Raw genomic sequence first — 15,570 nt, forward strand, 5'->3', positions numbered from 1 at the left:
TTATAGCATTTACTGTCTGTTTTTTTCCTTGTCTCTGTAAAAAAAACAAAACAAAAAAAAAATCTCTTGTTTTCCCACCTTACTGAACTAGAGTAGTCCAGTTTCAGAGTTGCTGATCCCTGGGCTTTGTTTTTAGTTCCTGTTACTGATCCATTGCCTTACTAGGAAGGAGGGAAGTTTCTTTGCTTACCAGTGGGAGTGGGAAGCACTGAGCAGCCTTTATGTCCGATTTGGTGAAGTTTCAGCCAGAAACTAGTAGTCCATTGGTCGTTTTGTGCCAATTCCTAGCTCCTTTCAGCCCCCTGCTATAAAACACGCTAAACACGTGTTTTCCAGCTTGTACCAACTCTGCACAGATCCTCGTGGTGGCCTGCAGAGTGATCCAAGCAGCAGAGAGCTAAAAGAGTGACTTTCTACCAGATATAAGTATTTTTGTGGCTTTCCCACTGTTATTAAGCTAGCGACTGCATTTCGCCTGTTTTACTGCTACTTTAAGTGATTTCTGCATTTTACACTGTTTATTGCACTTTAAGTTACTAATTGTTGCAAATTGTTTCTGTAGGCTACACACTAAAGTGCGCTAGCCGATTTACAGCATTTATAGCATTTACTGTCTGTTTTTTCCTTATCTCTGTAATAAAACAAAAAAATCTCTTGTTTTCCCACTTTACTGAACTAGAGTAGTCCGGTTTCAGAGTTGCTGATCCCTGGGCTTTGTTTTTAGTTCCTGTTACTGATCCATTGCCTTATTAGGAAGGAGGGAAGTTTCTTTGCTTACCAGTGGGAGTGGGAAGCACTGAGCGGCCTTTTGTCCGATTTGGTGAAGTTTCAGCCAGAAACTAGTAGTCCATTGGTCGTTTTGGGCCAATTCCTAGCTCCCTTCAGCCCCCTGCTATAAAACACGCTAAACTGTACTGCTGATCTAACCAGCATATCCTATAACTGAAAAGTTCATCTCTACTTGATTCCCAAGTAGACTATTCTCTATCTGTAAAGCCTAGCACTTACTCCTACAGTACTTGCACCTTGATAAAGCACTCTTATTATAGATAGTACCCCACCAGCCCAAAACCCACTTCCCCGAGTCCTTTGAAAGTTCTTTATCTACTACTTCTAGTATGTCGAGGGATCAGTTGCTAGTGTCCTCTCCAGCTCAACTGGTGAACCTGGGAATATTGAGGCAATGTTACAATTGCCTCATGTACACAGACAATCCTCTCCTTCTCCCACAAAACACAAATACATGCGAGAGATGCAACTATACGGGCCAAACTGGAGGCTGAGCTCTCTCAACATAGGACTGGCAAGACCAGACAGGAGGAGAAGGCAACCACACACAATACATACCCAGTCACACATGGTACCATCACAACTTCAAATCATACACATACTCACACAAAGACATACTCGGAGGCTCTGGTCAAAAATTTACCAAAACAGCAGAGGCCACCAAAGCAGACACCCAAACAACTACCACCTCACGACCCAACACATGCAACACATAGACCACACAGTCAGAGTGTCAAACAGTCACAGCCCTTAAGGCCAAACAAAATGCCAGACACACTTGTTATTGGTGATTCCATAGTCAGACACACTGACGTCCCGCTCACCAGACTGAGTAAGGAGAAGGTCACAGTAAGCTGCCTGTCGGGCGCTAGAATCCGCCACATAACGCAAGCACTCAGGTCTCTCAACAGCAGGTACAAGTACGACTCAGTCATTGTCCACGCTGGTGTCAACGACCTGAGACGTACCTCCTTGGACTACATGAAAAGGGACGTCGAGGAGCTCTCTGATTATGTAGCCCAGGCAGGTATGACCCTGACCTTGAGCAGTATCCTACCTTCACCTAGAATGATGCCACAATACAGTGATAAGATGATCAGCTTGAATAATTGGCTTAAATTCTGGTGTCATTCAAAGGGGATCCAATGTCTGTCTGCCTGGGATGACATGCTGGACAAGCCACGCTGCTTCGCAAGGGACGGCTTGCACCTGTCACCCCTGGGCTTCCGGATATTGGCAAAGGCTCTTGCCACCCCATAGTGCCTTTTTAGGCAAGGCGCAAATTCTAAACCTACGACCCTAGAACACAAAAATGGAAAAAACTAAGGGTAATGCTGCTGAATGCCAGAAGGCCCAATCCCAAGATGCACGCGAGGCCCTTCTCAATATGGAGAACATCGATGTCTGTGCTGTGACAGAAACCTGGTTCAAGGCTCCTGAGAGCACCCCAGCACTAACAGGTTTCACCTCATATCATACGTTCCGGCCCCAAAATCCGGACAACACCAAGAAAGGAGGGGTGTCCATATTCATAAAGGACACCCACACCTCAAGGTTGGTGGCAACGCACGATGCATCGGAGACCATCCAGGTGCAATTAACCATAGGCAAGACTGCTCTGCAATTTGTAGCATGTTACAGGCCACCCTCTCAAACTCAGGAACCTCACATGGCCTTCCTGAAAACATTGGAGGATAAATGTATCTCCAAACACCATCATACTAGGTGACTTCAACTACCCTAATATAGACTGGGAACACTACTCAAGCCCGAACACTCTAACCCAAAGATTCCTGGAGTTCATAAACTCAAATGCCATGGAACAACTAGTCACCATCCCCACAAGAGGTGAAAACATACTTGATCTCATCATCACGAACATGGGATCAAAATGTTCAACACCGGAAGTATACCCCTCACTGGTGAGATCAGATCATAAACTAATCTCGCTGGAGGTCCTCATCCCGCCCCACCTGAAACAAAAAGACCACAGTGAAAAACTTCTCAAAAGCCGATTTCACACTTCTAAAAACTAGTGTGGTCTCCTTTAAGGCCCCTGAGCCAGTGGTAAACATTACTCAAACCGCTGAATCACTTACAAATGCCTTCTACCAGCACCTACAGGACTGCATGGATCAGGCAATCCCAAACAAAACTAAGACTCTCTGTACCAAAGGCAAGCGTCCAGTCTGGTGGACCCCAGCCATAAACAAGCTCTACAACAAAAGGAGGAAGCTACTACAAGATAGAGCAAAATCCTTGAAAGGTAAGACACCTTTGATCATTATAAGTAAAAAACTAAGAGCTCTCATAAAATCATCCAAGGCAAATTTTGAGAGAAAAATCGCCAAGGACTCTAAAGACAATCATAAGGCCTTCTTTAGCTATGTTAGAAACCTAGGAGGAAACTCCCAGATATGCTCAGAATTAGTTCAAAATGATGTGAAAATTACTGAACCTACACACATTGCTAACATACTGGCTGACAGGTTCAGTGCAAACTTCTCCCCCCCCTCCCCCCCAAAAGGAGAGATATCTATTCCAGAAGATTGTAGCCCCCCAAACATCTCCAACGCCCAGGTGAGAACTGCCCTCACTAAGGCAAAACACAGCATCCATGGGACCGGATGGTGTCCCCGGCTGTGTGCTTCATGAACTCAACGAGGAATTAAACCCACAGTTAGGACAGCTGTTTAATCTTAGCCTCACCTCAGGATACGTACCCAAGGAGTGGCGCACGGTGACTGTGGTCCCACTTCATAAGGGCGGTGCCTCCACAGACCCTGGAAATTACCGCCCCATTAGCTTGACAAGCCTTATCTGCAAAGCCATGGAGAGGATCATAATGGAACTCATAAATAAAGACATAGGGAACTTGCAGACTTTGGATCCAACCCAGTTTGGCTTTGTCAAAGGCAGATCCTGCCTCTTAAACTTGGTTGACTTTTTCGAGACAGTCACCAAGGCCATTGATGAGGGAAAGGCAGTCCATACAGCCTACCTCGACCTGGCAAAGGCCTTCGACACAATACCCCACTCAGGTATCATCGAAAAACTCATCAGCTTGAATGTAAACCCATACATCACAAGATGGGTTGCAAACTGGCTAAGCGACAGAACCCACAGGGTCAGAGTTGCTGGAGCCATGTCAGACTCAAAGCCTGTCACAAGTGGTGTCCCACAGGGCTCAGTCCTGGGTCCACTCTTGTTCGGCATCTACTTTTCTGAAGTACAAGCAAACACAGGAGGGTTATGGCTGACAAAGTTTGCAGATGACTGCAAACTGGGCGCCATAGTCGAAAACACATCTGACACAGATATCCTCCAGAAGGGCCTCACAGAAACGGATAACTGGTGCCAGAGCCATGGCCTGAAGTTAAACGCCAAAAAATGCATAGTCATACCCTTCGGGAAAAACAAGGTTACCCCTAACTACCATATAGGTGACAATTCACTGAGCACAGAAAAAGTCATCAGGGATCTGGGGACCCAAGTTGACAGTAGTCTTTCGTTTGACACTCATCTTGCTAAAGTAGTTAGGAAAACCTTCTATATCGCCCACCTGATCATGAAGGGATTCACATCTAGATCAAGGGAGGTCATCGTCCCCCTGTACTCATCACTCATTAGACCTATGATTGAGTACAATGCCCGTTCGAATGTATCTGACCAGACACCTGATGCAGCTTGAAAGGCCCCAAAAGTTCCTCACCAAAAGGATAAAGGGTCTCAAAAATATGTCTTATGCTGCCCGACTGAAAGAACTCCAGCTTTATTCAGTCTCATACCGCTTGCTCAGAGGTGACCTGTGCCTGACATATAAGGCCATGTCAAACTCAGATTTGATGAATATGCTTCACCTCAAAAAATCTAGATCCCTCAGAACCACAAGGGCGGGAGACTTAAACCTTGACACGGTTATAAATAGAACGTGCTGGAGGGACAGATTCATCACCCAGAGACTCCCTATGATGTGGAACAAAATCCCGGTACATGTGAGGCAGAGCACCTCGCTGGCCTTGTTCAAGAGGAATCTTGACCAATGGATGGGAGATCGCAGATATACCCCAGGGATTATTTCAGTGTCACTACTTGACAGAGGCACAGAAAAATGATAGGCATAGTTTTTATTCAAACTAAAGGGGTGGCAAAAGCCACATAACTATGGGCTAGGCTTATAAATGCCCTTGGGCAGATAGCCTAGTATGAACCTATGAACCTATGAACCTAATAAAATAGTTGCAAGACAGTTTCCCACAATACTGGCTAATGAAGAGGTGAAGTGTACAAAAATAGGCATTTGGGAGTCACTATGAGGAAAATGTTAAGTGACCCAGACCACCACAACAGTCGCCAGTATGTGCTGAAGTCTCCTTTTCTCTTTCAAAGGTTAAGTTTTTCAGGGTACATCTAACAGACAAGGAACTCCTTATGTTTTATAAGTACTAAGATTGTTCAAACTTATTTATTTATTGACATTTATGACAGGAAGGAAGGGAAAAATGGGTACCATTTACTACAGGGTCTGGTTCACTCTGGGGCCATATTCTGGTTGTCTGTTCTTCAGTTTGTGTTTGAAAGCTGATATTCTACAATTCCACTGGAGTGGGCTGGGTTACATAATTATGTATGCAAATTTTATGTTAATCAGCATACAGATTTGTAACTATTTTTCATGGGCTTATGTCCAGATTTTTGACATTTCCAGGTTGAGAGGTATGGCAGTTATTACTAAATACAATCCTGGGTATTGACTAGAGTATCTATGGTATTACACTGGGATGAAACAGCTAGTTTTGGAATGACCTCTGGGTCATTAGCCTAGTACCCTCCTATGATTCAATAACAACATCAATCTTGTAGGAACGTAGCATATTTTTCAAAAAAAAAAAAAAACTTTATTATTAATGGTCCTAGCATTAACAACCATCAGAGATGCATCAAATGTTGCTATCTGTGAACTGTTAAATTTTTGACCTGGCAAAAATCCTGCCTTGTGTTTGCCTTCAACTTCTTTTCTAAGCTTACCATTATCACAGAGCAGCCCATCGTACAAACCTTTAGCTGTACAAACAAAAGCTTACTGCTCTCTGTCATTCCCGTGAGATTTCTGAGTAACAGGTCAGGTGCAACATTAGTCTTTATTGGGCAGTACGCACTCAGAAGCTAATCACCATGGCAGCTACTAATAACCTATTGCAAATGCTCTTCCGTAAAACTCAAACTTACCTGTAAAATCTGAGTGATGGTTCTACAGAAAGAAGTACAAAAGGGACGACAGTGTAGCTAATTGCTAACTGTGTTGCTACCCACGTTACAATATCGTACAGTAGTTTGAGTCTTGTGGATTCAAGGAAGTAGTGCCTGACATTGTTGCGAATCTGAAGAGAAAAAAGTAAAAAAAAAAGTTATATGGTTTTGTTTTGGACATATTTTTTCATTTAATACATGTCGTACTCTGAGCTAGGTTAACTGTACTGAATATTAAGCATTCCAGCTCAAATTATGAAAACCTGTCCCATGAATGCTGTAGTTCAAGAAAGTCCGAAGGTTTTACTTTGACAGTAAGATATGACCAGGTATGTGTATGTTACTGAATAGTAACATCAATCCTCTGGTGGTACACAATTTTAAGTGAAGCAGAATTTTTAGAATTGACATTTTTACATAAGAATACTTTGAATGTATTTATTTATTTACTTGTTTGTTTGTTTATTGCTAGCATATATGGCTTGAGTCATTTAATGTAGATCCAATTATATCCAGTGTGAGCTGTGTTACTTAATGTAGCACTATCCAAGAATTTCTAATGTGGATTATGTTATTTAATGTAGATCTATCCAAGTATTCCCAGTGCTTCTGTTGTTTTCCTTGTGTATTACAACTTTAGAGCAGAACTCAGTCAGATGTAGGTATGTGCTAGTCAGATACTTTGCATTCTCCAAAAACTCAAATGACGCCACAAACTGATTAAACACAAACAAGGAAAACGGAGCTTCCGACACAGAATCCAAACCAATGGTGTTATATCAAACAATCCAAAAGAGTCCGAATCCAAAAATGTCAATAAGAAGAAAACAGGTTTATTTTAGCGCTTTCGGAAGGGTTAATACCCCTCCTTCCTCAGAAAAATGACAAACAGGAAATCAAATACACAATGCTTTTTAAATTAAATTAAAGTCAGATGATCAATCGCACTCGTAGCTTAATTAAGATAACAATTACCTAGCCACTCAGTGCGTACTTATTTAAACCAACAGTGCTTTAAAACTAAATAAAACTAAATAATTAAAAAAATCTCATTATATATAGTTATAAATATATGCATATATGTAATAAAATCTATATATATACACAAACCTACTTTACTTATACATACCCTAGCGTAGCTAGGATACGAACTTTTATTCATGCAAAATATACTAATACTCTAAACATTAAAATACTAGTATATTAAACTAAAACCAGAAACTGACAGGTCTAACCAGGTCTAACCAGGGTACCCTAAACTACCATGATATCCAATAACTAAAATGTAACAAATATTGAGCGAGTTTTATTTAGTTTTAAAGCACTGTTGGTTTAAATAAGTACGCACTGAGTGGCTAGGTAATTGTTATCTTAATTAAGCTGCGAGTGCGATTGATCATCTGACTTCAATTTAATTTAAAAAGCATTGTGTATTTGATTTCCTGTTTGTCATTTTTCTGAGGAAGGAGGGGTATTAACCCTTCCGAAAGCGCTAAAATAAACCTGTTTTCTTCTTATTGACATTTTTGGATTCGGACTCTTTTGGATTGTTTGATATAACACCATTGGTTTGGATTCTGTGTCGGAAGCTCCGTTTTCCTTGTTTGTGTTTAATTACTTTGCATTCTCCACATATTTGTTGAATTTAGGTTTCCCTAATGTATTTTGTAGAGTACACATTTAGGCATCTAAGTAAATATTTTGCATTTCTGCAAGCATTCTGGTGAGTTACCATTAATGCATACCCTAATCACATTCTGAATGTGCTTCAGGAAAATATGATTTGCTTATCTAATCACAAAAGAAAACAGCATCAAGCACAAGAAAAGCACCAGATCGGTTTTAAAATCAATCTTTCCTTGTATTTGGTTTGACTTACTACAAGTAACTCCATTTTTACACACACTAGTTTGCTGGGTATTTCTAATTCAATCACTAATTCATACACCAATCCCTCCACTGGTGTATGCATGCTTTTATAGATGGCCCTTAAATTTGGTGTACATCTGCCAACTGTGCTACTTGTGGTAGGTGCTGGAAGGAGGCTTCACAGACACTGGCACTGTCTTTACCAGGAATACCCCAGCCTGTACTGTTATACTTGATTCTTTTAATGGCACTGAATACATCAGTACTATGATATTAGTAATCTGATGCCTCTCTCTCTTAACTGGTGCAGGAGACACAAACAACACGTCATGTGCTTTGGGACAGTTGTGTAAATCACCACAATGGGGGTACTGACCTTGCTGTTTTTTTTTTTCACTTTGCTCACCACTCCTCACACTCCTACCTCATGTCCTTTATTCATCCTCAGCTCTACTCCCATCTTCTACTAGCCAATAATAATCTGTCTTGATATCTATGAAGTGCACTATAGCATGTTTAAACAACTGAACTTACTAATTTCTTTATGCGCATTACCTCATTTCCTGTTGTCTCACCTCTGCTTCCTGTTCAATTATTAAGTAATATGTTGTCTCGCTTATTCGCTTTTTAATTCACTGTAGAGGTACCCATTAATTATTGTACATAACTCCATCTCTGTCCCTTTCTTATATCTCAGTAAAACTACCCCATATTTTTCAGTCAGTCTTCTGGTACTCTCTCAGTATATATCTTCAGTATCATCTTCTGAATTCACATCAAGTTCTCCCCTAATCCTGTGTGCACATCAGCATAATAACCCCTTTATAATTAATAACACTGTAATATACTTTTATTAAAAATATTAAAAAACTTACAATCAACCTACAAATCCCTATCACTCCTCACCATTACACTGCAGAAAAATAAACAATATTCTACCCAATAGAATGGCAAAGCAAATACAACTTAGCTATACATATTATTTATATGAAATATAGCATCTAACCTTACTTGCATTTCTTTTTCTCTTAAATGCACTCATCCACTACATCCTAATTAATACATTACACTATTACTACTGCGGTGGTGGTGCTGCGGTAGCGTTGTCACCACACAGCAAGACGTTGTGCTGTTTGATTCTCAGCTAGAGCGTCTTCTGTGTGGAGACATGCGTGGATGGGCGTACCTTCGTTGAAGGTTGTGTCTCAGGGCTGGCAAACTCGTCACGTAAAAAATCTACTGCCAATCATTAGCGGACTGGAGTTCCGCTGTGGCGCCCCCTAACCGGGAAAAGCCGAAAGACACAAACAAACTATTACTACCCCAAACTCCTACACAAGCATTCAATCTAAAAATCAGCAATTAATAAAGCAACAGACACCCAGATGTTCAGATCTAACACAACTGACCTGCTAATTGTAAAATAGCTAATGACAAAACAACCACCTAGAAGTAAACAAGCCACACATATCTGAAACTTACTGCAGAAATCTAAAACAGCAGCATAAATTTAAACATAAATTACTTCTAAAACATGGGAACATTCACCCTAACCCAGACTGGCGGGGCAGCCCTTCCGAAGTAAAACAGTGTTTTATATGGATATATATATATATATATATATATATATATATATATATATATATATATATATGTGTGTGTGTGTGTGTATGCGTATCTATATATATATATATATATATATATATATATATTTATATATATATATATATAGAGAGAGAGAGAGATAAAGATATATGCCAATATTATGCAGAATAAAACAACATTCCTAGCTGGATATCTTTCTGCACTCCTGACATAATGTAGTAATAGAAACCTGGCTTAAATCAGGCAGAAAAGATGGAGAAATACTAATGCTCAGCTATAACATTACCTGCAATGACTGTAACAGTAAAGGAGGAGTTGTACCTATTGCGTACTTAAAAGCCATTAACCTTGCCATTTACCTCACATAAACACCAAATATCAATAATATTGAAATCCTAGCAGCTACACTTAACATTAACTCAAGACAATCAATAAGTATAACACTCTATATGCATTCTAATGTAGACAAATCAGCCTCTGAGGACATATTATCCTGATTAACTGCAAATACATACATTTTGAAACAATAATCCTATGTAACCTTAACACTGACTAACCTAAGTTTATTCATAAAACTATTTACCTCATTATTCGTCTGTCGAGATTAACACAGATATGTATACCACAAGGACACATACTGTTACTAGAAAAGGAAGTATCATAGAATATATACTAACAGATCCCACCAAATTTACTTCTGCATGAATAATAACTTTACATCTTGACATCTCAAAGTTTTAGCTCTATTCACTTGGATGTGTTATCAAAAGACCTTTATTTTATTCTTAGCAAAAGGGACAATTTGGTAAGTGTATTAACTGAAGTACAGCAATTGTAATTTAAATTTGCAATATGTCTTTCACAACATTTCAACTGTGGAATAAAAGTTCAACCTGCCAAACAGTGTATACATGTAACACAAAAGCTGGAACTAGACATTTAACAAAAAAGGTTGTCACGAAAGGAGATACTGCCAGCCCAGCTATCTGGAATTTTGTAAATAATTATACGTTATTTGTGAATATCAACATGATTTATATAGAAATATGACAAAGAGAGATACTGCTAGCACAGCTGTCTGCAATTTTGTAAATGGTTTAGTGTCATCTGTGCACGTCAACATGCTTCATGTAAGATGCTTGTGATACAACATCATTAGAACTGTATGTTACATGTATATCAAACTAGGCTTGTAAAGACATGTGTGTTGAAAAGGGTTTGTAATGTACTGAGCTTAAAGAGGTAACCACAGTGTACCCTACTGGAAAAGAAGAGAAATGCATATACACCACTGTAACAGTTTAAATGTATATATTTTAACAGGGGAAACTGGAACACAGGAGGTTAACTTGCAAAACTTCAGAAAAATAGTTGAAATTAAATTGCTTTATGGCTGGGCCATAAAAATATTTTATCTTTCAGTTTCAGTGCAGTAACAGACACACTGTCTAAACTAGGGAACTTTCTGCATTGTCTTGCAAGTGTTTTATTGTTTTATGACTTCCTGCAAGTACCAAGATTTGAGGAGAAGCCCTTGTGCATGTATTTTCACAGGTAGATGCTAAATGCTACCAGCTGCATCAATGGTTGTTTTTGAGTCTGGGAAAGAAGTCAGATGACAAAAAATGATGTCATTCTGCAAGTATCCCAGCAGTAATAGTTGAGATATTAATCTGGGAAGTCTCTGAGAGACAGAGACAGAGACAGCATTCTGTATTTTGACTTTGACTTTACAACATCAAGATCCACTCACCACATCTGCCTTGCTTGCTCTGAAAGTGTACTAGGGTACATTATAATTCTTTTAGATATACTCAGGAATACAGCAAAGCCTAGCTTAAGCATTTTTCTTTACTTATTTGAGACTGTCCAACAATGATCTTTTGAATATTTCCTGTGATTTTGAACTCTGATATCACTGTATATATATATATATATATATATATATATATATATATATATATATATATATATATATACACATTTAGTATTGTATTGTCCTTTTATTATTTATTATTAAATATATTTAATAATGTCATTGTGGTTGATCTTTGTGAGACATATTTAAGTTCTGAGAGCACTTACATATTTACTTGGTGACACTGTATAAGCTCTTGGTCAAACTACCATTTGTATTAATAGAAACATTACACAGTAAGATTGGACACCATTTGTTAAGGGCCTTAAAGTAGCTGATAAAGAGTTGGCTGGTTGCAGTGATAACTACCTTACAGTTTGGGCAGGAGGAGGCATAGCTGGTAAACCTGTGTCAGCCTTTCCCAGGTGTGTGTGTGTGTGTGTGTGTGTGTGTGTGTGTGTGTGTGTGTGTGTGTGTGTGTGTGTGTGTGTATGTGTGTGTGTGTGTACGTGTGTGTGTGTGTGTGTATAAAACAAATCTCCAAGAGTGTGTGTGTGTCAGCTACCTGGGCAGGGGCACGAAGCACTGGTTGGATAGAGAGGGTGCTGAAGGTCTTGGCTTGGCCACTCAACTGAGATCTCAACTCTATAGCTCTGCCAGTGGGGAATCTTACTGGGGATCTGGAGAAAGAGGGAGAAACCAGATCCAGACTGACTGTGGTCTCTGTGTGCTCTTAAGGGAAATTGCACTTGATGCAGAGAGCTGCACCTGGAAATAGTGTGTGTGTACCTGTCATCCTTCCAACATACTTCCCCACTGATGCTAGTGGTGAGGATTGAGGCTCCTTGATTACTGGGCCAGAGGTGGTGCATCACAAAGGTGTCATACATAAAAGCTGGAAATAATAACCTTTTAATACAATGATGCTTTCTGTAATGTATTTAAATGCCAATGGTCCCACAGATAAATACAAAACAGAAAGAACTGTGAACTATATTAAAAATAAAGAGTGCAAATAGCTATGTTGCAGGAGACACACTTGGAAAGAACTGAACATGTGAATTTGATAAAAAAAGTTTTCAGGACGGTTATTCAGTGGAATATCTGGGACAAAGGAAAAGAGTAGTACTTATATTAATTATAAGAGGAGCTCCAACAGTGATAGAAGAGGATAAAAAAGATAATAATGGAAGATTTGTAGTGCTAAGAGGCTACTGGCAAGGGAGGAGGATTGCAATGACATGTATTTATATTCCACCTAAAACTGCTATAATGTAGCTTTAGAAAAATCTGGGAGAAATGATCAGTTTTCAGCAAGGAATATTACTTACTGGTGGGGACTGGAATTTTACTTGCAGCCATGACTAATGGTGTCTGGGGGGCCAGAAGGGAAAGTATAACAAAAGAGGGTAGATTTTTGAAGAAATTTATGAAAATATTTGACATGGAAGATTGTGAATTCAGTAATAAGAGTTTGGAATGAATTTACATATTATTCCCTGAGATAGAAAAATTGGGATAGGCTAGACAGAATTTACATTTCACAGGAACATGTGCATTTAATTAAAGGGCTTGATATGCACCCAATAACTATTTCATATCATGTGCCAATAATAACTAAAATAAAAACACAGGGTAATGAAATAAAAATGAGACACTGGCACTTTCCCACCTATCTGTTAAAAAAGAGTGGAGATTATTCAGGAGCTACTGAAGAGGATAGAATGATTTCTGAAAATATAGCTAAGGGGTGGGATACAATTAAGGTGGAGTTTAAAAATAAGGTGGAAATAAAAGAAAGAGAGCTATGGTTAAGAAGTAAGAATTATTTAGGGGGACTGACAAATGTTAAAATATCGCAGAATAGGGGGAATTTCACAGAACAAGAAGGGGTTCAACTGCAGAATGGTAAGCAGAAAATAAGGGATTGTCTCAGCAATATACATGAGTTTAGAAAGATTGCTGATAAGCAATTGTTTTTTGATAGTAACACTACAGCACAAAAACTTCTACCACGACTCAGGCAACAGAAAACAGAAAGGGCTGTCACCAAGCTTAGGGAGCCAATAGTAAGGAAGGTAACAAGAGATCCTGTAGAGGTATTAGAAATATTTCAGAAATTCTATGAAAGTCTGTATAAAGCAGAGAAATATGGAAATCAATAAAAGATACAAATGGAAATGTTTATGGAAGAATTAAATATGCCAAAGTAGATGAGACTCAATTACTAACGGTTAGGATAGGATATGATGAGATAGAAACTGTGATGTGTAACCAATCTACAGGAAAGTCCCCAGGAAAAGATGGTATTCCTGTGGAAGTTTGGAAGCTAGGAGAGAAAAAAACTGATAAAGATCTGGAAGGTTTTGTTTAAGAGTATTTTAAGAGGAGCAGAAGAACCAACGTGCTGGAAGAAAGCTGTGGTATAGATGTGGATCAATGTGGGTTAGTAGAGGGGAGGCAAACATTTGACAACATTAACAGAACAGTGATGATCTAGAGGGAAGCAGAATGTAAGAAAATACTATTGTTGCCTGTGGGTCTTGATGCAGAGAAAGCATTTGACATAGTAAGCTGGGACTTTATGAGCAAGGCAATGGAAGCATGTGCATTTCCCGAAAAAATTATAAGGTTGCTCAGGAGCATATATGAAGGATTGGCGGCGACCTCTCTGATAATTTCTGCTTGAGCAGAGGAACCAGGGAGGGGTGTTCTCTTTTCCCTTTGTTATTTGCATTATATTTACAACCATTGGCATAGAAAATAAGGGACTCAGAAATTAAATTTCACAAATTAACATTTGTTTACCAGGATAGTCCGACTGGACAACAGGTCTTTATTGGGTGGAATAGCATTAGTTGTGTTTTTTTAGGGTTCAGTACCAGCTGAGAATTGTTTAGCCAGTTTTCTATTTCTGAAAAGGATTCTTGGGCTTGGATTTGTAGGAGATGGATGTTGGGTACACAGCAGATTAGGGTAGTGTCATCCACGTAATGGATTATATCGGCTTTTGTGCTTGCTAAGTGGAGTTGGTTTGTAAAAATGCTGAAGAGAAGAGGGCCAAGAATTGAGCCCTGAGGTACGCCACATTTGACTGGGACTGGAGGGGATAGGGAGTTGAGCCATTTGACAGACTGAGAGCGGTTATGTAGGTAGCTACTGAACCCTTGTAAGGTAACATTATCAAGACTCAGTTTGGAGAGAGAGGATAGGAGTTTATTGTGGGAAACTGTGTCGAATGCTTTGAATAGGTCTAGGAAGGTGGTGGAGACAAGTTTCCCTTGGTGTCTGTATGTGTTTATGGTGTTGGTGAAGTTAATTAGGGCAGTGGTGGTACTATGGCCTGGTCGAAATCCGTGTCGAGTTTTAGAGAGCAGGTTGTTGGAGAGTAGATGGGAGAGGAGCTGGTAATGGATACATCTTTCTAGAATTTTTGACTGGGGTGAAAGGATTGCAATGGGGCGGTAGCTGGAGAGGTCGCTGGCGGGGCCACCCTTGTGATGGGGGGTGATGTATGACATTTTCCACAAGGATGTAACCTAGTGTTCATTAATGGATCTGTTTATTAGTACTGAGATTGGGTAAGCAATGGCCGTAGATGCAAGTTGGAAGTACTCAACATGAGGCTGTTTATTTCATTAGGGACTATTTAAATCATTGTTCTAAATTTTCAAACAAATTGATTAACACAACTTGTTTGTTGTGTGAAGTTATGTTAACTATTTTTTAGCCTGATGAGCCTGTTCTGCAAGCCTATGGACCGTATCATCATGGAACTTATAAACAATGACATTGGTAATCTCCAAACTCTGGACCCTACCCAGTTTAGGTTTGTAAAAGGCAGATCATGTCTCCTAGACCTGATAGACTTCTTTGAAGCGGTTACCAAAGTGGTAGATGAGGGTAAGGTGGTTCACACAGCCTATCTAGATCTCGCCAAGGCTTTTGACACCATCCCCCACTCTGGAATTATAGACAAACTCATTAAACTAGGAATAAATCCCTAGGTCACAAGATGGGTTGCCAACTGGCTCACTGACAGAACCCACACTGTGAAAATAGCAGACTCTAAATCCAACTTCAGACCAGTGACAAGTGGAGTACCACAGGGTTCAGTCCTAGGTCCTCTCCTGTTTGGTATCTACTTCTCTGAAGTACAGGCTAGCACAGAAGGTCTTTGGCTAACAAAGTTCGCAGAT

The 15,570-nt window shown here is 39.6% G+C and overlaps 1 protein-coding gene across 1 annotated transcript in view; it reads right to left on the reverse strand.

Moving 5' to 3' along the window:
- Positions 1 to 15,570, reverse strand: part of MBOAT2 (membrane bound O-acyltransferase domain containing 2) — a 2,181,512-nt gene that overhangs the window by 108,223 nt on the left and 2,057,719 nt on the right. Inside the window, exon 12 of the mRNA XM_044073271.1 lies at positions 6,019 to 6,170. Within this exon, the coding sequence (XP_043929206.1) occupies positions 6,019 to 6,170 (152 nt within the window). The remainder of the gene's footprint in view (positions 1 to 6,018; positions 6,171 to 15,570) is intronic.

This window comes from Protopterus annectens, chromosome 1.part1 (genome assembly GCF_019279795.1).
Source record: "Protopterus annectens isolate FY-2018-M chromosome 1.part1, PAN1.0, whole genome shotgun sequence".
NCBI lineage: Eukaryota > Metazoa > Chordata > Ceratodontiformes > Protopteridae > Protopterus > Protopterus annectens.